The sequence below is a fragment of the Cricetulus griseus genome, chromosome 3 (genome assembly GCF_003668045.3).
Source record: "Cricetulus griseus strain 17A/GY chromosome 3, alternate assembly CriGri-PICRH-1.0, whole genome shotgun sequence".
Classification (NCBI taxonomy): domain Eukaryota; kingdom Metazoa; phylum Chordata; class Mammalia; order Rodentia; family Cricetidae; genus Cricetulus; species Cricetulus griseus.
Window position 1 is genome coordinate 27597113 of NC_048596.1, and position 24961 is coordinate 27622073.

Consider the following 24961-nt stretch of genomic DNA (forward strand, 5'->3'; position numbering starts at 1 on the left):
ATAGGACCAGTTGGAAGCTTCTAACTTAGTGTTGGATACAGACATCATTTCTTGGCAGAAAGTGTTTCTGGAAATTTTTTTTCTCATGTGACTTTGTACTAAAGGGCTCAGTTTGACAAAGTGAACCCCACATGCTTCTGTAATAGTTAAGATTTTAGCAGACTTTATGATGAGGTCAGTTTTCTGTTTTGTATTCTAATGCCATCACTGTTCATGCCCTTGTTCTTCACCTCTAACCCACTCATTGGCTTAGACCTCAGTTGTTCTACCTGACCACCGTTGTGGACTAGACAGATGTTGCAGTGATGAGCTGTCTTGTGCTACGGGATGCTCAGCAATGTCTTTGGCCTCCACCTGCTATACAGCAACCTCCAAGGCCCCAGGTATGACATCAAAGCATCCTCAGGAATTGCCAAATGTCCTTAATTTTTAGTGAAACAATGCAGTACCTTTTAGTATAACATGTTCCATGCAATTTCAGAAACAGTTGAAGTTTAAATTCAATTCAACCAATCTGGTAGTTTTACAAATTGTAGTGGAGCAACTGACTTTTTATTGTTTTTGTTTCAGAGTTAATCCTACATTGAAGCAGTTACTTTTTCATGGTTATAATAAAATGTATACATTTCCTTTCAAACTGGATGACATCAACAAGGCATGGTGAAATAGAAAATCACTTAAATAAACCTTTAATGTTCACTCAGGGAGGAAAGCTTGGATGAAGAGACTGCAGCAACCTTGGCAATAGGGCAGGGGAGTGAGGAATTCTTTCTTCATGAATTAGTTGGAAGAATCTACAAGGAGTTGTTACCAGGTTACAAAAGATTTGCTTCAGAGAATGAATATCCCAGTGGAGACAGGGTGAATGTTTTTCTTTAAGCGAAGGATAAGATGCTTAAACATTTAGGAAACAAAAGAGAGAAACATAGAAGCTACAAAATGCGTCCTTACAGGGTTAAGAAGGTTTGCTTCAGAGATTGCCCTTTCCAGTAGAAAAATGGTGAATGAAGATGCTTAAGTGAATTAGGAAACAAACAAACAAAAAATACCAAAATCAAACCACACTGAAGAGGAAGTCAACTGCAATCTTGGTGAGTATTGAAGGCATCTGTTTCCTCTAAGAATTAAGTAATTCTTAAACTCTTGGGAGGCTGCTTTCAATGGCAACTTCAGAGCAGAGGTATATAATTCTTCTAATGACAATCATTAAGATAATTCAAAAGGCTAAGAATATAGTTCAGTGATAGAATACTTGCCTAGCACACATGAAGCGCTGGCTTGGATTTGCTGGTACTGCAGAAATAAACAAAACCCCTCTTTTTTCAAGTTGTAATATGTTGGTCAATGGAATCAATGAGTTTTCCTAAATAGGTACAGGAACCGAGCCCTTTGACCTTTAAAAATCCTCAGATGTTTGGGAAAACCATATCAACCAGTTTGAGATTGTTGCACTGTCTCTTACATGGGTGTGTAGGAGAGTGTAGAAAGAGCCCTTTAATTCTGGAAAAACCCAAAGCAGTACCTTTAAGAGAAAATGTGAATAATTGTTACTATACACAACATATAAAATGTTTACAATATTTAAGGGATTTGGCATATTAGCATGCTTGACAAAATAATTAATGAGTCAATTTTTAGATGTGTAATTGATTTTAGAAACAATATTGAGCCATTTACAACAATTCAGGAATTTTTCATGTGTCATAAGCATATTATATAAGAAACATTTGTATTTTTCTACAATGTTGTTTTTCATTATAACAAAAAATTCACAAGATAGATCGGTTTTATTGGCATCAATTTGCCAAGAAGTTCCCCTTTCCATGAGACAAGCACAGATGCTCTTACTCCAAACTTTTTTTTTACTTTTTAAAATTAATTTTTATTTAAATTAAAAACAAACTTATTTTACATACTGTTCTCAGTTCCCTCTCCCTCCTATCCTCCCATCCCCCCACCATCTCCCCATCCCAACCCCCATCCAGGCCTCAGGGAGGGGAGGCCTCCTGTGGGGGATCATCAAAGTCTGCCACATCATTTGGGATAAGACCTAGGCCCTCTCCAGTGTATCTGTCTTGATTACTGACCCGTCCCTCGGGTCAGTCATTCAGGGTTCCAAAGGGGGGCTGCCTGAAAGAGTCACGGGCGAGAGAAGGAAGGAGACCAAGAGGCACAAAAGAGGGGACCAGAGTCCATCTGTGCAATTGTCAAGGTCTCTCCTTATTGGGGTTCAGAGTGGGTTTATATAGCCCTGCAACAAGGAAATTAGGCAGGCGGGGGATAGCAGGAAGGAACATCTGGTATTTGCTGGGGCTGGTAGATTCTTGCAGTATCTTCGAAACAGCAGGCAGAAAGGCCCACGCCTTTTCTCGCAACGCAGTCGTTATCAATCCTGCTTGGCCAAACTTATCTAATTATAGGTCACATGAGGCTCACAGAGTCGGCTTTAAGCCGCAAACTTAAAGATCATAAAAGGACTTACAAAGATGGGCTTTTAAACCCCATAGTTTAGGGTCCATGGCCCTTAACAGATTACTACTACTCACTCTCAGATCACACATTCTATGTGACACATGTATCTCTGCCATCCAAGAGTCTGTGCAGGAATAAGGAAGCAGTCATTCGGCTGGAGACACTGCGGCTGCTGTGGTGGTGGTGGTATTGGTAGACACAGGCTGCAGGGTGAGAGCGGAGCTTCAGAAATGAGACTTGGGATCTGGACCACAGTGGCTGGCGGGAGAAAGGAAGGGCCAGGAGATGGATGGATAGAAATTTGAGGTTGCCTGCATCGAGGATAGAGACTGAACTGAGCGGAAGTCTCGGGGCAGTCCTGAGTTCTCATCCCATGGTCTGTTGATGAACATGGCAGAAGGTCAGATGAATGGTCTGACCATGTGAGAGAGACCATGTGAGAGAGTTGCTTCCATTCCGCAGTTTGAAGTGTCTGCTAAGTCCTCAGCCTCATCTTCCTGCCATGATCTCGATATGCCCAGGTGCTTCTGCAGTCCCATCTTTCCTCCTTTTAGGAATAAGCTACTTATCAGCCTGCACCTCTCAGGTGGAATTGGATGAATGGTGTTGCTTATGTGTCCAGCAACATGAACAGTCAATCGCCGTTCTCACAGTGGAATCACGTGTTGCATGTAAAATGAAGTCTCTTGGGCAAGGTAGTCTTACACAACTCAAATGAACTAACAGTGGGGCGCTGGCTGGTCTCCCCAACGCCATAATAAGGGAGTAGACTAGTGACCACTGCAAACTGGGAAGGTGTTGGTGGGGATGGAGGAGGTTGAGTAACCAGTATCATAATAGAGTTAGAGAAGGAGTCATCCTTAGTGTTCCACAGTACCTGAGTGACTTGTTATGGATTTTATTCCTATAAAGAAGTAGCAGAGAGGACTTTGAAGGTTCTCAACACACAGGAATTACAGTGAAACCAGTGGAGATGCTAATTACTCTTATTTGACCTTATATATAATCCTTGTTTTGAATTATCACATAGTACTGCATGTCAATGTATGTAACTACCACATGCCAGTTAAAATTACATTAATAAGTTAAGTTTGATTTATTAGCAACCTTATAGGACTCCTTAAGTGGCCAGGGACAGGTATCACTTGCTAGCAATGAGTTGTGAGGAACTTGGGGATTATTTGTACAACTAGACCCCAGAACTCTCACTAATGTGTTGGTTGACCATAATGACCACTGAATGCTAGATTTCAGTTAAGAAATTTCCTAAACACAGTGTCCTATTTTGAACTCTTCCTGCTAGTCTGAGAAATTCCTCCTCCCAACTCCCCACCTTTGTTTCCTTCTTTATCAGAGGCCTCCACTGGCCTAGTACACATGACTCAGAAACCGGTTCCCCTGGCTGTAATAATGATACAGCTCCGGCATCATTACTGGTAAGCCAATGCCTTTGCTTCACCAGCCGGTCTCTCTACAAGGTGTGTTGCTGTCACAGAAGACTGGGAAAGCACTCCCAGGTGTGGAATGAGAGGGCTCGCCACCGCCTTGGACTTCCAGGGACTTTTCTTTCCGGGAAGAAATTTAATGTTAATTAAAAACGCCTCCAGAAGATTCACTGCCGTACTGTAGAGGGGGAGCAAACCCAGGAAGGACCGGCATGGGAATCCTATATTCTGAGGTATGTCCTATTTCTGAACACAAGGAAACAAAGGGGCTAAAAAATTGCTCGTATTTTTCACACATAATTTTCTATCCCTGTTATTATGTCTTTTCAATTCTGTTTAACTTTCCTTGTGAGTATTAAGTCAGGAAAGGTCCTGTGTGCTAGGATATTTAGTATTTTGTAATATTTTAACACAAGTTAGTTTAAAACACTAAAGTTTTAGCTAGACCTGAGTTGAGTGTGATGAAATATATATTTCCTGACATCCTAATTGCAAAGGTTATCCGAACCTTGAAAAATAGAGTTGCAGCTATGTTGTGTCTTGGTTAACATGGGAGGGCAAGAGAAACTTGTACCTAACTGGGTTTTCTAAAAATCCCCAAATTGGCAGGCTTTTCCATGGAAACCATGAATAGAGTAACACCTTTAAGCTTGTTATGTGAAAGGGAGTTCACCTCTGGCAATTATTAATACAGATTATCACCATATAGAAGAGGTGACAGGCAGTACAGCTTTGGTATTTTGATTATTTCCTTTTCATAGCTAATAGACATGATATTTTCCCACATTGAAAGTTACTTACTACAAACAAATACATTTGTAATATTTCAAAGGATGATGTTTAAACAAGAGTATCAGAGGCACTATAATGTTACTATTATTACTATTATTATTATTATTATTATTATTTTTATTATTCAAGACTTACTCCCTCTCTGACACAATTAACTTGCTAACCTGCATTCCATTCTCCAAGCTCAGGGGAACCTCTTTGACTTTGATCTTCTAGTAGTTGTTTGGCACCTACTTTAAATGTGCATGTGTGAGCATGAATGTGAGTGTGTGAGCATGAGTGTATGAATGTGAGTGTAGGTGTGTGTGTTTCTTGACTAAATGCACAATTTGTACATCTCCCCATTCTGGGAATGTCTTACTCATTGATTTTGATCTCACCAAGAAATCACATATATATGAGGATGGCAAAATACTCTACATACTAAGGTTCCACTCTGCTAAGTTATTTAAGTGTCAGCAAGAGAAATTTGTTTGTAGTGAAGTTTCTAGGACAGCCACTCCAGAGTTCTGATTTAGCTCATGCATGGTTCAGAAAACTAGCTTTGAAGGGGGGAATCCCAGATGACTCTGGGCGGTGTGACTAGCTCACTACTGTCCTGAGAGGCAGAAGTCTTGCTCAAGGGGGGGTAACTTTCAGACTCTTATTTGCATGGAGATAACCCCAGTCTTGTTCGAATGCAGGTTAAGATCATGTGTTTGACCCTCTAATTCCGTGTATGGTCCTTTAAATTGTACTGTGAGTAGCCTGGCTCATGCAAACAGCTGGGTTTGTAAGTGTCTAGCAGTGTGATTGCTTGTCAGTTTAGTGTTGATTTGTCAAGCAGTTGAGTCAAGACAAGTACAGGCCAGGTCAGGCATGTTTAACTACTTCCAAGAAGAAGTGAGAATACTTCCCAAAGCGACATGAATGTTTAACTCTTCAGCCATCTTAAGGACAAAATGAATCAGAGTTTTCTTTTTACTGTCCTGTTGCAATTTTATTTTAAAGAAAGATTTATTTAGTTCACTGTCAAAGGAATATATTAACATGATATTTCCTATGAAATCTAAAGCATGCTGGTATACAAATACCATGAAAGGATCTCATAGTAATTTTACAGACTCGAGATTAGTGTTTATTAATGTGTGGCGTATGCTTGAAACAAATACTGCTGCTGTTTTGCAAGGGGAGGCAGCTTTTAGGCCCTTCCCTGTTATTTTTCTCAGAAGTATGTTTCAGGATTGGCAATCTGAAGCTCTCGAATCACTAAAGAAATCTTAATCACTGCAGAAATATGGTGTTTTTGTTTTTGGCAAATGCTTTCACAGCTTGCAGAATCTCCCTTTGATGTCAGGGGGAAAATTTCCATTTGATACCAGGGTTGGGGATGTAACTCGGTTGAATAGTCCTCTGCTAGCATGAGTATACAAGCTGTAATGCTCTGTTATTATTCACTTCCATTATGGAAGTTGTTTTGCTCACCTTGCAGGGTTCCTCCACATGCCTGTGTGTCAACATCTAGAGAACTTTGAGACAGACACAGTGCTTTCAGCAGATTCCCAAATATTCTGAACTAATGGGTCAATAGTGGGACCAGAGCCATGTTTTAAAATGTCACAATACTTAACCAGGGTTTATAATCACGAGTTCAAACACTGATCTAGTTCTCACACATTTTATTAGTTTCTAAACTTCAACAACCTCTTCTCCTAACCGTCACTTTTCAGTCAGGTTAAGTGGGTCTTCAGTCAAGAAGGGATTTTCATCCATGTTCTAGGCACACACCCCTACAGAAGTCTACTTTTAGGAAAGCAGCCGTCTAGTTAAAGAGACTCAACTATCTCCATTGGAGAAGGGCCTGGGAGCTACTTATGAATCTGGGCATTTGTTGTGCAGTAGAAGAATGCTGAAGGGTTTTCTGTGAAATGAGCCTGAGGGGGAGAAACAGCACAGTCTGAAAGGCAAAAAGATAATGAGGTGGTAACCCAGAAGTAGCAGGGATGGCCTAATGAAGACATGAGTTCACGAAGAAGGGCAGTGTTCTACACACTGGCTCACCCAGAGACTCTGGCAACTAAAAAAGATGTATGTCTTGGGTACTTCACTCTCCTGGAAGCAGGGGAAAATGCCTGCTTTCTATAATGATACATGTAATTCAAAAGAATAAAGCAAGGTGATGTGACTGCAAGTGGGCTGGGAAATGATGCTTTAGGCGCAGAGGTCAAGAATCCCTCTTGTGGCTTACCCATGTTGCTGACACTGCCAGACAGCCTTATAGATCCCAAGAAATGTGAAGACCTGAAAAAAGGTACGAATACAGAATATTCAAGAACAGCTGGAATGTTGTAAACAAGGAGAGGAGAAGTGGATGTGTTTAAGGGAAAACTCAGCTTAGGTTCCATTATTTTTTCAACTGTGCAGAACATGGTTGTAGTTAGTGCCATCCACAGGCTACAGGCCAGGCTGTGTGAGCCCAGAACATAAGCATACTGTTAGCAAATATTTCTCCTCTTCCTCATCTACTAGTGTATCTTTTATCTTCTTTTGTGGCTTTCACTAGGCATCACCATATTCTCATGTAGCCACTGTTTCTGCCCCTTCTGGGCTCACCATTGCATATATATATATATATATATATATATATATATATATATATATATGTAAATATATTCATATATATTTATATGAATATATGATCAGTTTCTTGACCTCTTTTGTTTATGATCCTTTCTCTACCTTTGTGTCATTTTTCTTGGACACTCCAAATCTACTTCCAAATTCTCAAAACACAATTTCACATTTCTTTCTGTTCTCTGAACCGTGACATTAAAATCAACAAGAAGTCTTCTTTTTCCTTTTTGGCCTCTATCTTGGCACCCAGTCTGTCTCAGTATGGCTATTCAAATTTTCTTTCTTGGACAAAGTTCATTGGTAATTTCTCTTGACATAATTGAGTGTGTGTGTAAGAAACATCCCAAGTGCAACAGATGTCAGGGAGGAGGCATCCCAAACATCGCAAACAGCAGCAGAGTCTGAGGAAGAAAGACATTTACTCAGAGAGAGGATACAGGTACATGCAGCAGACAGAGGCAGCAGACAGACTCTCTGTTAAGCCAGGGTTGGGGGTGGCGGTCGGGGAAGCTTGAGGACAATTACGGGGAGGGGGATACTGGGGGGGCAGTGGACGGTGGGCGGTGGACAACACATGGAGCAAGGGAGGCGGGGCAGCTTGGGAAGCCAAGAATCCAGTCCCTTCTCAACTGCAGGGTTTTTTGAAGTCTCTGAAGATGGCTGATTGGCCCACAACGGTTGTGTAACAAATCCTGATCCGGCTCTGAACTTGTTGAGCCAGGCCACAGCAGGCAGTTTTGCTACACATCCTTGTTTTAAGCTGTCAGGCTTTTGTCTCAGATCAGAAGGGTGAGGAGGAAGTCAGCCATCTTGGAAATTTGCCACCTTTATAACTTAGCCATCGGCGCTTTACCTGTCTTTCTGCCTAGCAGGGAATCCATCTAGCTCCTAGTCTCTTAGTTCTTAAGGTCAATATTAATTTTGGTCTGTCTCAAAGGGATGCACAAAGTAGATTTCTCCATTGTTTAAATTTGGCTTCATGGTTTCCTAGCATGGGCACCTTGCTCTCGCCAATCTTCCTGCTAGACCACGTGTCTAACTTTGCTCTCATCCCCTCTGCTGGTTTCTTTCTTTCAAGTCCACCCTTGTCCATATTGCCAATTTATGTGTGAGGTGGTAAAACAGCACTCTCCCAGATGACAGACAGGTTTCCCAACTTTTGCTCTGGGCTCCTTCGCTCCACCCTTCTCAAACCATAGATTTGCTGAAGAAACTGCCACACCAGCTCAGCCAGCTGTCGTTTATGACTGCGATTCCACAATTGATGATTAAAGCCATTCCATGTTTTCATTCAGTCCAAACAGACAACATACACCAGTCATTAGAATGCACCAATTCCCCACCCCATGTTTCAGGAGTCTCTTCTACCCTTGTCTCCACCCCATCTCCTATGTCATTAACCCATTCATCTAGGTAAACATCAATGTTATTCCTTTGCCTAACTATGTTTACCAATCTATATACTTATGACAAATACCTATTAAAATAATGTGTGGTGACCAAACCAGATTGTTCTGGCAAAAAAATATTTCAGCCAACCTACAGTTCTCTCTACTGAGTTTATCTGTCCTTTCTCCATAGCTTTGGCCTTGGAGCCAGAATTTTCCTTCTGGGTCATCATCTAATCCTTTCTGCCCTGTCCTGTTATTTCTGCACTCTCTTTCAGCAATCACCCCCTATTTCATAACCACTTCTGCCCATCTTAATTGGATCCTTATGCTTCAATAATTAGAAAAGTATCCAGCACTAATTGAGGGTTGCAGATGAGTCAGCCCTGAACAAAATGCTTCGTCCACACAATCAGGTTTAATTCTTAATATAGCATTATGCAGAAGGAACAGTTAGTGGATGGAGGAAACTCAGCACACGTGTTTAAAGTGTTCAGGTGAACTTTCCAAATAACACCTCTGCTAAGTGGGAGAGTGAAGATTAGAACACAGGACGTTCACATCCAAAGCACTGTTTCTCACCAAAATGTGCAGAATTCTGGTTGGGCCATATGTACTACAAACTCACTAGGTTTACTGGCTGTTCTCCCTGCTATAGTTACTGTAACTCCCTCTCCCTGATTCTAGTTGTTCAAAGACAGTTCCTGTCCTGTCATATGAAACTGATGATTGCATAAAGCTTATCATATCTGGATTGTTCTAAATCATCCCTTTTTCTTGAGACTTTCGTATTTTGCTATTAGGTTGTGTCTCTTTTGTGTCTCTTTCAGGTTTCTACTACAGGGTATTTTTTGTTTATTTGTTTGTTTGTTTGTTTTTGTTGTGTTTATCAGGATCTCTTTGTCTAGCTAAGATGACCTCAAATTTATTATGGAATCTAGTCTGGCTTTAACTCTTGCTCTTCCTGCTTCTGTATCCTGAGTCTTGGGATTACAGGCAGCTGCCTCCATACCCAGCATTTCTTTTTACCTCAGATATTGCTAATTCTAGGTCAGTTTTGGGAAATCATTTGAATATATAGCCAAACACTTGCAGGCCAGTGGCATGAGAAGACTGATGAGAATACTGAGGATGTAAACTATAGATTACTGATGACAGCAAGTCTTGCAGCCAGAGAAATACTTGAGGTGAAAGTATCTAGAGGCAGAATGGATGACAGTTACGCTCCATGAGTTTGGCTCATGTCTCTATCCCTTATGAGCTATGTGACTTGGGATAAGGAGATAATCTACCCTAGTTCCACCTGTGTGTAGTGAGTATAAAAAACAATACTTACCTTATAGGGTAGTTTTGGGGACTTTGGGAATAGCTGAGGCATTCCATAAATGTTTCTTCATTTTAGAAATCACTCATTGGTTTATTTACTCATGAAGTATATGTTGCATGGCTATGGGGTATCGCACGCTGTGCTGGGAGCTGGAATGCAATGAGAATGAGAAAGTGTAGACAACAATAAGTGCTCTTTTGTTTCTGACAGGCCAGTTGGAGAAAGATGACTGCCAATAACACCGATGGTCTGTTTTTAGGTGATGTGGGAATTACAGATCAGCAATTTATAATGTATTGACTCACCATTAGATAAAGAGAGAAGTGTAAGATTGTGGGTCAGAACTTGGTGAGGGTTCCATTGTACTTGGTTAGGATTCCATTGTTCCATGGAAGAAAGGCAAAAATAGGGTGGCCAGGGAACAAACCAGAAGCAGACTTATCCTTTTAAAATATAAGGAATCCACTGCCAAATAAGCAATGCATTCATGAGAATCGTATCCTAGAGATCCCAAAACCTGGTATTTGTGCCCATCACACAGCATCACCACACTGGGTATCTTAGGGTTTCTATTGCTGTGAAGAGACACCATGACTATAGCAATTCTTATAAAGAAAAAACATTTACTTGTGGTGGCTTGCTTACAGTTTCAGAGGCTCAGTCCATTGTCATCATGGTGGAGAGCATGGTGGCGTGTAGGCAGATGTGGTGCTGGAGAAATAACTGAGAGTCCTACATCCTGCAGGCAACAGGAAGTTGACTGTGATGCTCAGTGGTATCCTGAGTGTAGGAACTCTCAAAGCTCGCCCCTGCAGTGACACACTTCCTCCAACAAGGCCATACCCACTCCAACAAAGCCACACCTCTTAATAGTGCCACTCCCTATGAGATTATAGGGGCCAATTACCTTCAAACTGCCACACTGGGGATCATATTTCTAATACAGAAACTGTGAAGGATACATTGAAACCATAGCAAACATGATTTGTGTACTTGGACCAAAAGGTTGTGTAGGGGTTGTTAGAAAGACAGGATTTGTAAGAACCGAGAAGCACCTGTATCTAGTTAAGGATGGCATCCTGATCCAATTGGTCATGGTGGAGGGTCTTCAGCAGGAATGTGATGAGTAGCTACGGGTGGGGAGGATGAACAGGAGAATGGGTAGGTGAGACGCAGAGAGGTAACACAGTCACAGGCAGAGAGCAATGAGGATCTGAGCCCTGAATGAGCCCTGAAGCGTTGGTGCTAGGCATACAGAGAATTTTAGTTTTAGAGGTAATTTTCCAGGTGTGACTACTGTAATCTAAAGCACCTCTAGTTCCATGAACCTCAATAATCCAGAACAGCTTTTCTGCCCAAATGGATGCCTTCCTCTTCTTGTTTACTTTCTACTTTGTTAGAACTTTATTTTATTTTTTTAACCTACCATAAACTGCATATTTAAGAAGTACAGTAGGAAACATTGACTATTGAGCAATGAATAGTGACCAAATCAGGGTGTCTACTCCATCTCTACACATTTATCATTTCTTTATGTTGGGAATCTCCGAAGCCCTCTTTTCTATTTACTTTTAAAATGTATAACAAATTGTTCAGAACTGTAGCCACCCTTCAATGCCGTAGAACACTAGCAGGTACTGACAGGCCACTACTACTGCCCTGGTGGAATGCTCTCCACTGCCTGTGTGCTTTTCTGACACTGAGCTGCCTCCTACTGGAAACAGTGTAAAACAGCAGGGAGTTGTTTCCACCAGAAGTGTTTTCCACCAGAAGTTACTGTTGTTTATCCCCGTGGTGTAAAATGCCTTTGGGTAGGCAAGAAACAAGCGGAAACTGTAAGTTCAGCAAGGGAGGCTCACTCATGGAGAGATCTCAGTTGGGAACCCCAGGGGAGGGCCTCAGCTTTCACAGTTGATTTTGGCTGGACGATTGCAAGCCTACAATTTGACAGCGTGACCTTGGTCTGTTCTTTCAATCAACCCACTTCAGTCATCTCAGATGTGAAGGCCTGACTTCATCTTTGCTATCTACACTCTGCTTCTATCTGGTACTTGCATACTTGTTCTTTTTCTTTTGTTCATTACATGCTTCATAAACTGACTCATTGGAAACCAAACAGAACCATACACAACAGTGAGTGTCTTAGTCACTGTGTTATTGTTGTGGAGAGACAGCATGCCGGTGACAACTCTTGTAAAAGAAAAGATTTAAGTAGGGGTGGCTTACAGTTTCAGAGGGCCAGTCCATTATCGTCATGGCAGTTGCATGGCTCTGGGGTAGTAGCTGAGAGCTACATCGTGATATGTAGGCAGTAGGTAGAGAGAGAAACTCTCAAAGCCATTGCCAGTGATACAGCTCTTTCAACAGGGCCATACCTCGAAAGTTCCAATCTACTGGAAAAGCCTGATGACTTAGACTCAATTCAAATTAAGATTAAAAGAATTAATTCTTACTCCTAGCAGAAGGACAGCAGCCTTAGAGCCAAACATCATGCCATACCTAAATTAAATGAATTTATTGTTATTGCCAGCAGAAGGACAGAACCTTAGAGCAAGTCATGCCCTACCTAAGCGGGCTAAAGGGAGGGTTATAAAGGTGAATAGCAAAGATGTACTTTACAATTATCTCTGAAATTCACACCTGCACAAGAGAATGGTTTTACTCCCCTCAGTTGTTTCTCTTTCTGCTTGTATAGTAATAAAAAGACCACACCATCCCATTTCCACTGCAAAAGCAAGCAGTTAAACAGCAAGTATACAGAAGCAGAAAACAAGCAGTTAGGAACCCTAGTCTTATGTCACTTGCAGGCCACTAGGATCTCTCAGGTGTTTCAGGGCCCTTAGGGATGCCTGGTACCATATTAAGTTTCTTTAGCCATCATGGGGGGAGTTATGTGTAAATTATTACACAGATCTGAGCACTCTGGAGGGAGTGTCACTAAATGACTGGCATAGAGCAGGCAATAACAGTGTCATCAGATTAGGACTCTCTGTCACTTCCCCACAACACCTGTTCAAGAAAGGCCACACCTCCTAATTCTTGTAAACAGTTCATCAACTAGTGACTAAGCATTCAAATATATGAACCTATGGAAGCCATTCCTATTCAAACCATCACAGTGATTTATTTATTTTTTGTACACACACACACACACACACACACACACACACACAAATGAACCCAGGGTTTTGCATGCATTCAGCATCAGCTCTAACACTGGGCTACCCTTGGCCTCTCATACTTTACTTTTCAAAAAACAGAAACTGTGTTCAGATTGCAGGAAGCATAGGAGCGTCTAAAGTTAAGATCAGGCCATATTTAAGTAATATTCCCTGTGCAGAGTGAGAAAGTCACCAGTAATTCTCACTCAAGGTCATTAGCCATCTCTTGGTCTTTCTCTTTTTAGTTTTACTCAGTAAAAAATTTAAAGAATCCAAGAAGTGTGGTGATATGTTATTTATGATTCATTAAAGCTTGCCTGAGCATTCAGAGAGCAAAGTTAGCCACAAGCTATAGAGATGAGGCAGTTGTGGTACCTTTAATCCCACAACTTGGGAGGTAGGGGTAGACAGACCTCTGTTAGTTCAAGGCTACACTGAGCTACACAAAATATATCCAGTCCTAAAGAGAAACAGCTCACACAAAGATGACCTCAGCACTTGGGATCACACTCCTTTAATCTCAGGATTCATGAGAGGTATTTAAGACAGAAATAGGCTCTCAGAACTGGCATTCATTCCCCAGTCACATTGAGGATAGGAAGACATTGAAGTCTCAGGATTCTCCAGCCACACAGAGGAGAGGCAGTAGTCTGAGGCTTGATGAGAGCTCGTGGAGATAGGATCAGCCATTTCAGCCTGAGGCAGTGGCCAGCTGCTTTGCATTTCTGATCTTCAGCTTGAACCCCAATACCAGTCTCTGGGTTCTTTTACTTTTTGTGTTACAAAGAAAAGGGGTTTTGATCTTGGAAGTAAAAGCCAGATAGGCCATGGATGGTTGAAATGGACTAGGTGTGGTGTAATGGGGAGTTGTGGGACTGTGGAGAACTGGAAACAACTGCCACTAACCACCAGTTAGCTGGTGTCCTATATGGAATATGGTTCAGCATTATGAAACCTATAACAATTTAAAGAGAAGCAAGAAGGTAAACTATTGTAAACTGGTTTAAATATTGGACAAGAGATTATACCTTCAAAGTTACCTACTCCCAGGCTCTTCAGAGCAGACCCAGTTCTCCAGAGGCACAGAGCCAATAGAATACACACATAATTTTAAGGAGATTTTTATTACATTAGTTTACACAATCAGAGGCTAACAAATCCCACAATGGCAACTTGTAGTCTGCAGATCCTGGGAGGCCAGAGCCAATAAAGCACAAGGAATTTGACACCAGCAAACAAAAACAAAAAAGGGAGAATCAATGACATAGCCGCAGAGGAGACAAGGGCCTAGACCCTGGAGAGACACTGTGGTAATCTGCAACCAAAGGCAGAAGAGTCTGGAGTCCGTCATTTGTTTTTTATATTTGCTTATTTTTGTGTGTGCACTTGCATGCTTATGCTACAGTGCACAAGTAGAGTCAGAGGACAACTTGCAGAAGTCCGTTCTCTACTTCTTTCTTGTGGGTTCCTAGGTTAGAACTCAGATCATCAAGATTGGTGGAAAGTGCCTTCACCCAATGCAGAGAAAGTCACATAGATTTTTTATTAACCACTGTTGCCCTGAACTCTTTCCTTCCCCAATACAGTCTGCTTTAGCCAGATTTTGCTTTTTTTTTTTTTCTGAAAATCTCTTTAATTTTCAGTCATGATATAAAAACTTCCTTAGTGAATGAGATTCACAGTATTTCACCCATTTATTTACTCATTCATTCACTTCTCTTCTGCCTGTTCCATGTGGCAAGCAATTTTGGGAAAGGTAAACAGATCTTCATGAACATATCCTAGACTTAGAATAGTGGGATTTTTTTAGTTTGTTTGTTTGTTTGTTTTTTGTTTTTGTTATTCTCGGTGGTTCATCCCTGTATTTCAAGAACTGTTCTGCTCTCCTTGACTCAGCCCATCTGCCAGGCAGCCTACCAGAATGACTTGGGGCAGGTGTGGCGGTGGGTAAAAGAAGACAATCGTTATGTGGATGTTCAAGATGGCTTCAACGGAGACACTCCGCTCATCTGTGCCTGCAGGCGAGGACACGTGAGAATTGTCTCCTTCCTTTTGAGAAGAAATGCTGATGTCAACCTCAAAAACTTGGTGAGTTTGCTGTGTGATGATGTTCTAATAGAAATGGCATAGTATCCATCCTGCAATTTCTAGAGCCATAACTCAGAAAAAATCATGGGAACATTCTGGAATGTGTCTTTAGCCAAACATTTTATCCTTATAGATATATTTATAAACTATATACAGCAAAAAAAGATGGTATGACTATAATAAGCAGTGTAGCTTGTCTTATATTATCTGATATCTGCCAAAAGAAGAACAAATCAAATAAGTTAAAATAAGTAAGTAAGCAAACCAAAGCAAGCAAACAGAACCCAGGGAAGCTATGACGGGGCTGTGACAGAAGGGGAGAGCGTAACTGTGAAGATTCTCCTCAAATGCTGGAATTGTGAGGGTTGGTTTTTCTTCTTATAGCTTCTAAATACCAATGATTCTCTTTTGCCTGCTAGCATTTTGCTAGACTGAAAGCACAAATAAAGCATTTCACCCAGCAGGGATGTCTGGTGGTGAGGTCATTGTGCCTCTGAAGAAGAGGATGGTGTACTCTATTGGTTGTAGGCAACCTCTCCCTTTCCTGTTCTGCTTCCTCCAACTGGTCTTGTCTTCTTGCTCTCTTCAGTATTGCAGAAATAATGGGGGGGGGTGACAGGAGACACTGCCTGTCATTATTTAGGTTTTTACCTGTTGTTTTAATATAGGTTGTATTTTTTTTTCACTGACACATGTTCACTCACTTGGTTTTGGGTTACATTTTCATTCAAGTCTGTTCTGTACTTGGAACATATTCTCCATCCTCCTTATCTTCTCCTTCCTCTCTTTTGTTCCCCAAGACAGTTTTGCTTCTATTTTCATCTTAAATATTTGTATGTGACTGTAAGTATCTTTATAAAGTCTACAACCCCCCAATGAAAGAAAATGGGATGTTTCTCCATGACTGACTTAGTTCACTTCACCTGACTATCTCCAGTTGCACCCATTTTTCCTGTAAATGATATGACTTCATTTTTCCTTCATAGCTAAAAATTTCTGTTATGCCTACGTACCACATTTGGCTCATCTACTCCTCTGGTGATGGGCATTTCATTTAGCCTTATAACTTAGCTATCTTGAAGTGTGCTGCTGTAAATATGTTGCGCAAGTGTTGTATCTGTGATGATTTCGAGGTGATACCCAGGAGTGGTGTAGCTGGACCATGTGGTAGATATGTTTTTTCATGTGTGTGTTTTGAGGCACCGCCGTACTGACTTCCCACAGCGGCTGGACTAGGTACATTCCCACACTAGATTAGGGTTCCTTTTTGCTTACATTCTTGCTAGTATGTGTTGTTACTTACTTGTATTCCTAAGGACTGCTGTTTTGACAGGGATGGATAGGATATTAATAGAATTTTAATTTGCATTTCTCTTATGGCTAGTGACTTTCATCTTTTCCTTTTTTTTGTTAAACATTTATAAATCACCTTTTGAGAACAGTCTGTCTTTTCATTTTCTCCTTTATTGAGTGGTTTGATTTCTTGTCAGTTTGGTTTTGTTGTTCTTTGTGAATTCTAGGTATTAATCTTCTGTCAGTTGTAGAGTTGGAAAAAAAACACTCTTTTATTTTGTAGAATGCATCTTCACTTGACCCATTACTTCCTCTGCATACAGAAGTGTTTTTATTCCAGGAGTTCTCACTTGTCAGTTGTTGTCATTAGTTCTCACACAACCAGAATCATATTCAGAGAGTCTACGCCTATGTCTACATCTTGAAGTGTTTTCCCTACTTTACCACTACAGTTTCAGAGTATTATGATATGAATGCTTTTGCATTAAGATGTTTGTCCTCTTTGGACTTCATTTTTGTACAGTGTGAAAGATGGGGATGTAGATTTGTTCTTCTACATGTGGACATTCAATTTTACTGGAACCATTTGTTGAAGAGGCTGTTCTCCCTTGTTCTCTTCTGTCTGTGTGTCTTCACACAGCCTCTACCTCACCAACTTCTTTGTCTCCAGCAGGTTTTATAGTAACATCTTTAGGTTAACCAAGCACTCTTATAGGCTCTTCTGGAGACCAAGGCATTGCAACAGGAAGTATCTGACTCTGACTACTGGAAGATGGTGGGTTGTAGGGGAAGCTGTAGCCACGCCTACTTAGGGGCTGGCTACAGGTGTGCCTGACCATGCTTGTGAGGGCGTGGTCAGAGTGATGTAGTGTGACTGCATTTGCGCTTTCGGTTTCACTTTGCTTCTTGCTGTACAGACTGCTACCACGATGGCTGGCTAGGTCGCTCTGTAAGTAAGGCTTTTCCCTATTAAATACCCTTATATTTCTACCTGACTCCGTATTGGTAATTTCCCACTATAGTGGGTGACATACAAGAGTGGTCCACTAGAATCTCTAGGGAGTGAACCAGGGAATGATGGATTACTGCTGTCAAATATAGGTGGTTGGGGCCAAAAATCTATTATTTCTTTACAAAAGTAAAATAGAAATTTTACAAGCAAAATGGGAGGGAGTCCGGAGTCTACCTCACCCAGAGATATTGGTACAGTTAGGGGAGTTCTTACCTATCAGTGAGAGACAATAAAACAGCACTGCTGAACCAGAGCCATAGTGTCAGATTGAGTTCAGAATCTATGCTACACTTTCAGTTATAGACATAAAAAAGGAAAGAGACAAAAGTTGGATGCATAAGCAATAGAGGAAGTTAGGATTCTAGGAAAACTATCTCAAGCAAATGGCCAGCAGAACCTCTAGCCTGCTAGGAAGACAGCATCAAAGTGGTACAGTATTCATCAGTGTAGAATTAGAGCTAGAGTCTGCAGAGGAACAGCTGCAGGAGTTCTAAGAGGAAGGACCCTCTGGGATAGAACAAGCACTCACAAGGGCCCCTGTGAAGGACCTCCCACTGATGGCACTGGCTCTCTCAAAGGTCACACTTAGGGGTGTGATTAGATCCAAGAGTCCAATAAAAATTATTAAGACTCCAGAGTGGGTCAACAAGGAGGCATGTGACCACATTCAGAACCCAACCAATGACCAAGGGCTGCCTATATCCATGTGTCTTTTCATGCTGACTTCATTCCTCTATGTCTGTCTGTCTGTCTGTCTATCTTATCTCAAAAACCAAAACAGGCATGAGGATTTTTTCTGTGATGGTTTGTATCTCTATTGTGTATTTTTGCTCCTTCCCTAGTGTTTCCTCCATAGTGTACAAGTTCAACATTCTAGTGAGCAAAGCTCTGAGTTAACTAATCAGATGTGTATCATAAAAGGAGGTACTTAGACTGAAAATGCATATGCAGTATATGGTTTTGAATATGCAGTATAGTCCTACATTTTAAAATTCTACATATGTTTATTTAAGAGACCTAAAGGTAATGTCAATAACTCTGTACTACTTCAAATGGGTACCTTAGAAATGAAAAAGAAAAAAAGAGGATAAACTAAATATTTTGTTATGGTAATCTAAAACCTATGGAATATAAGCTAAAGAATCCTTTTCTTAATTATAGAAGGAGAGAACCTGCTTGCACTATGCTGTGAAGAAGAGGTTTACCTTTTTTGATTATCTACTCATTATCCTTTTAATGCCTGTCTTGCTTATTGGGTATTTCCTCATGGTGAGTACTGTTGCTAGGGCAAAGGGTAGATGTGTAAGAGAGCCATGGAGTGACTCATTGGGTTTTCCCTGGCAGTGTGATGTAAAGAAATGACCATAAAAATAAACCTTTGGTTTGTGCAGGTGTTTCTTGACTTACAGTGGGGTCCTATCTCAATGAACCTCTCATAAATGAAAATGTTGTAGGTAGAAATGCATTTGCTTTATGCAGCCTGTCAAATGCCATGTCTTAGCTCCACAGTACCTTCTAGAATAAACATACAGCATTGACCGGTTGGTCACACTGGGAGCTATAATTCACCTCCATCACCTAGCCGCACAAGAGTCTCAGAAACACTGGCTGAGGTTTGTCCCACTGTTGAGAGGTGACAAAAACAGTGCAACACTTACCCAAGTTAAGTAAATTGCTATGTTACTTCCTTTATGTTGCTAGCTGACAATAGTTATTCCTGTTAACACAAGTTCAGTACAAATTCTGCCAGTTAAAAATGCTATTTTCTACTTAGGTACCTAAAGGATACAGAATTTAAGGAGTGTATTGAGAATTCTTTAATTCAATTCTGAACACACCATTTGAACACACATCTTTGAAGACTTTTTTAAAAAAATTGTGTGTGTCTTTATCTCACATTATTTGAACATTTGTAATTTCTGGGCACAAAGAATCTGATATTCACTTAAACATTTTAGAGATTTTGAAAAAATGCATTCCAAGATGATGACTAAGGCTTGTTCAGAATTCACTGTCACACAGCTCTTCTTTCAAACAAGGCTCAGAAGTTGGAGGTCTAGGTAAAGATACTGACTGTAACCAGTAGCCCTGCTATAACTGCATACCTACACTGTTAGTGGGACCTGGCATGGTTAAAGTTTATGATACACAAGGAAGAGGTAGCATGGCATGAATTACAGGGGAGAGGACTAGAAATGACTAAGTCACTTCAGAGAAGGGCCAGGGCAGAAAGAATTTAGAAGGTGACACAGGGGAAAGCGTGGTGAGGAAGACACCCAAGTGGCATTTCAGAGGTTGAATGGGAAAACTGCTAGGCCTGGCTTCTGTGAGAGGAGGTCTTTGTCTCCTCAGGTGAGCGGCTTGGAGGAAGGTTCCCACTGTAGTGTGGACAGAATCATACTTAAGAGGCTAGAGAGAGACAGAAAGCACATTCTGAGGAGCTCCACCTTGTGCCATTGACTCCTGCCCTTCACCATACGTTTATCTTGGACCCCCTTATGTGCAGGTCAGATGTTAGGGAAAAGTAAGGTCAGTCTTTGCCCCCATCAGGTACAGCATGGTGGGAAGTTGGTTGCTATCAAATGACATGGACTTGTGGGAAATTACCACAAATCTGGGGACACAGAGGATACGGGCCTTTACAAAGTCCAGAAGAAAAATATTTCACCTGGCCGAGTAGGCCAGGGAAAGCCACAGAAAATGGACATGGATTGGGAATATCACAAACAAATGTCTAGGCAAAGAAAACTTCCAGTTGAAGAAATATCCTATGACATGTTTCTCTGCAGAGAGAGCACCTAGTAGGAAATAAAGACTTAACAAAATCCATTGTAACTTGAGTAGGGGAGCCAGGAGGTAAAGCATGCAAAAAGGCCATATGCTCTAAGGACACGCAAGATATACGGGAATTGATGAAACTTTTGAGCTAGCAAGGGAAAGACAGGAACTAGATCTCATTCTCATAAGATGTCGTGGAAATGGGGTTAGGCCTTTGAATATGCATTCTGAACAAATTCCTGGGTGATGAAGCTTATGTTCTTGAAACACAGCTTGAGTACTATGGTTTGACTGATACTGTAGAGAGAGAGAGAGAGAGAGAGAGAGAGAGAGAGAGAGAGAGAGAGAGTGTGTGTGTGTGTGTGTGTGTGTGTGTGTGTGTGCTAAGAAGTAGGAGCATAGGATTACCATGTAGCCAATTGATTGGAACAGTCCCAAGCAAGAAGTACAAAATGTTTGTGTAACACGTTCTTATAATTGTTGCTTGTAACAGGTATCAAAGACGAAGCAGAACGAGAATCTTGTGCGCATGCTCCTTGATGCTGGCGTCGAGGTTAATGCTACTGACTGTGTATGTTTGAATTTTGAAATAATCCTCAAATGATATACTTGGGTAGAATACTTGCTGTTGACAACGTTCCATGCTTTATTTTTCTAGATGTTTACATAGAGTTTTGCTTTTTTCTCATTGTCATCATTGAAGTAATAGATATTCTTCTGTTAAACTCATGAGCATACAATATTTGTTTATTGTAGGAAAATTTTAAAATAATTTCCTTTTGATTATAGTGATCCATTAAGGAAAATGATGCTAAAATACTATCATTAGCAGTTTGGCAGCTGAAGTTTAGGTAGAATTCCTATTTGTACATTTAATCTTGCCACTTTTTAGTTAAATGGGCTTGGAACACTATAAACATATCTGGGCTCAATTTTCTCATCTATAAAATGGAGATTAAAAAACTAATTGTGATGGAGTCTGAACGGAAAACATGATACAAGCTACGTAAATGCTCTACCACTGAGCTATACATATCCTCCTTAAATTTGTCTTGCTTATTTGTTGTTATGAGACAACCTTTCCTTAAGTTATTCAGGCTGGCCTTGAGCTTGTGACCCTTTGGCTTTAGCCCCATGAATATCTGGTATTACACACCTGCCCAACATGCATAGATATAAGTTGGAAATTAGTACTGACCTTATAGGGCAGGTTCTGGCAAAATCCTCAGAAGAGATTAGAATGTAGTCAGTGCTCATTGAATGTTAACAGCTGCTGCATTCATGATCCCAATCACTAGAAGAGATGTCTCTTTTATAAATGGAAGGGAGATGAGGTCAAAGTTGAGAGAAAAACCCCAGTGTTGATAGAAGCCATGATACCCAAAGCACCATCAGCTCCCTCCTTCCCATAAGGCAGTGGAAGAGTTTGTTTTCACCTTTATTCCAGATTTACTTCAGCGGCTGATGCTCAGGGTCAGCTGAAAATTTATTATCCCATCGCTTAATTTTCTTATATTGGTTAGATAAAATTTTTGATTTTCAATATTTTAGCAAAAAGGGCAAGTTGAAATTTGGTTTAAAAAGAATTGAGCTCCTATTTGTGTTGCCTAACTTATTCTCTGGGTATTACCATTGTTCTGTGATAAGTGTCCACTTCATTCTTGTTTCTATTAATTATTTACATCATTTAATATTATATTTTATTTGTATTTAAATGAAGATGAGTTTAATATATTTTTATAATGTGCATTTTAGTTTAGAATAGAAAATGAGAAAGGGAAGTAGTTCAATGTCTTATTGGATTTTCATATACATAATGAGGAAGATAGCGCAAGAAATACAGTTGCTAGTTGTCTAGAAGATTGGCGTTGGTTATTTGTCCACTAGCAAATGTGAACAGTTGCTCTAGAAGGGAGAGCTGAAGTCTGCGGACAACCTGGCTGATGAGCTACAAGGTCAGTTCTCTGTGTTTCAGTATGGCTACACTGCTTTGCATTATGCGTGCCAAATGAAAAACCAGACGCTCATCCCCCTGCTTCTGAAAGCCCGTGCAGACCCCATGATCAGGAACAAGGTAAGAGCCTAGCAACTGTGCTCCTCCCTGGGGCAAGCTTTTCTCATCTGGGCCTCTTGTACAAGTGAGTTCACTGTCTCTCCTATGAGTCACAGTAAATTAATTGCTCCTCTCAATGAAGGAAAGATAGCACTAGTTCTAGTTTTGAAATTAAAAAAAAATATCAATACTTTCCACATTTGGTATTAAACACTGAATGTTTAATATGCTGGGCAAGTGCTCTACAACTGGGCCACATCTCCAGTGCCCTTTTGCTTTGTAAATTTTGAGACAGAGTCTCATTCAGCTGTATAGGTAGGGCACTGAATGTCTTCCAGTCGGTTACTTTTTTTTTGGCTATGTATGTATGTATGTATGTATGTATGTATGTATGTATGTATGTATGTATGTATATATGTATGAATGTATTTGAACAGGAGGCTGTCTGAAGCCTCCACAAAGTGTGAGAGTCAACACTCTGTCTAACCTGCTGACTAGTCCTCATTGACATCTGTTTTTCCTGAAAGTAAATAATTTGTTTTTCCTGCAGCATGGTGAGAGTTCACTGGATATTGCACAGAGACTAAAGTTTTCCCAGATTGTATCAATGCTAAAGAAAGCCTCATAGTTCTGGGACTTCTCATGTTGCAACAGAGACACAGCTGAAGAACTAGATGTTGTCCCTGTCTTGGGTGATTGCTATGTGAGCTCTCAAGCTGGATGCATCAGTATTGTGACAAGCCCTGGACTTCAAAAGGCTTTTATTCAGGGGAAGTCAGCATGGCCAGAATCCCTCCGAAGGACCCATTAAGCTTGTTGGAACCTCTATTACTGTTAAAACTGATTTTTAAAAAGTTCTAATTCAGTGTCTTCTAAAAACAAGTCAGAGCTACCTGAGTTCACCTTCTCTCTTCCCAGTTGTGTCATCCTTCAAGACAACTTTGCCCTACATCCTGTCCAGGGAGACAAATGGCTTCTCACAGGCCCCTTGACATACTAAGCCAAGCAATCAGAGCGTGTGCATTTGAATGGCATGGCACATATGTATGGGAAGTTAGAGACGTCAACATAAATATTCCTTTGATTTAAAATCTTCAGTAAGGGGGCTGGAGAGAAGGCTCAGAGGTTAAGAACATTGACTGCTCTTCCAGAGGTCCTGAGTTCAATTCCCAGCAACCACATGGTGGCTCACAACCATCTGTACTGAAATCTGGTGCTCTCTTCTGGCCTGCAGGCACATATGCAGACAGAATGCTGTATATATAATAAATAAATCTTACAAAAAGAAAATCTTCAATAAACACATCTGCCAGTTGTCAGCTATCAGTTTGTCTAAACCATAGAAATTGGCACATGTTCCATGGCAGAACTGGTTTTTGTTGTTTCTCAGGAGCTGACTGACCTCCATATCAGCATCCATTTCACCATCAGTTTATAAGTAAGTGCCTTTTCAGTTTATAAGTTATGTAAGTATCAAAACTGTCTGTACAGAGTCCCTATGGGGCTGAAGCTGTAGGTCCATGGTACAGCATGTGTTTGCTATGCATAAAACCTTGAGTTTAATCCCCAACACCAGAAATAAAGAATTTTCCTGTGCACACATTAGCTGCTATTTATTTATCTATTTTCCTTTTTTTTGTGGCATTGGGAATTCACACCAAGTGTGTCATCTATCACTCTCAGCCCCAGTTTTGTTTAGTTTTGAAAAATTTGAAATAGTATAACTGATTTCTTTAAAGGTATTGCTTCTTCATAGAAAAAGAGAAGTATTTGGGTTATGAATGTGAGAAGTTATAAATACCAAACTATGAGTCTTACTTCTTATGTGAATGACACTGAATGGAAATAAATCTGCCTTATGAGTGACTTTTGAAAACCCGGATGATCCACGTACAGCTGTAGACATGGACTAAGCCATGCTACACACAGTTAATAATGAAAGCCAAAACAGTTAATAATGAAAGGTTTGCTTTCCTTGAATGCAAAAAGTATCAATGAAAATCCAATCTGGAAATGTTTACAGAGCTATGTACAGACCCTGAGGGTACACATAGGACCTTCAAGTCTCTAAGGAACTTATATAAGATCCACTTACATTGGACTAAGTTACCAGGTAACCCTGGGTAGGACAGATGAAATTCACAGTCTAAGATATGTTCAACAGACACCCATCTATTCTCAACAGGTGCCTCTGGCAGGCACAGTAGAGCTTTGATTTGTCTTCTGAGAAGACTGCCAAATAATATTCAAAATTTACAACTTGTCATTTTTGAAACTGTGTAAAAATTAAAGAGTTTTCTAAGGACTTAAATATAGATTTATGAATGAGTTAGGAGATTAATTTGAATGATTCTTCTTTGATTAAAAGATAAAATATACAGCAATTTACTTCATGCTCTTTGTGACATTACAAAAGTTTCTTCATAGCTTTCATTTTCAGCAGCTGAAAATCTCAGTGCTGACACACAGATATGCTATATGAGATACATAATTTATTGAAAAACTCATAAATACCCTACAAAATATCTTTGAAATTCAG

At 40.5% G+C, this 24961-nt stretch overlaps 1 protein-coding gene across 1 annotated transcript; it reads left to right on the forward strand.

Annotated features, from left to right (window-relative positions):
- Nucleotides 1–327: 327 nt before the first annotated feature.
- Ankrd22 (ankyrin repeat domain 22) lies at nt 328–24034 on the forward strand. The gene is made up of 6 exons (XM_035441567.1): nt 328–383; nt 15070–15286; nt 18753–18860; nt 20863–20940; nt 22345–22443; nt 22973–24034. Exons 1-6 carry the CDS (start codon nt 328–330, stop codon nt 23048–23050), a joined length of 636 nt encoding a protein of 211 aa, XP_035297458.1. The 3' UTR covers nt 23051–24034.
- Nucleotides 24035–24961: the final 927 nt, after the last annotated feature.

Excerpts from the sequence above, each read along its gene's own strand:
- Ankrd22 (XM_035441567.1), top strand. The coding sequence starts at position 328 with ATGCTCAGCAATGTCTTTGGCCTCCACCTGCTATACAGCAACCTCCAA. Across the intron at positions 18,861-20,862 it reads TTATTGGGTATTTCCTCATG|GTATCAAAGACGAAGCAGAA; the intron begins GTGAGTACTGTT and ends TGCTTGTAACAG. Across the intron at positions 20,941-22,344 it reads AGGTTAATGCTACTGACTGT|TATGGCTACACTGCTTTGCA; the intron begins GTATGTTTGAAT and ends TCTGTGTTTCAG.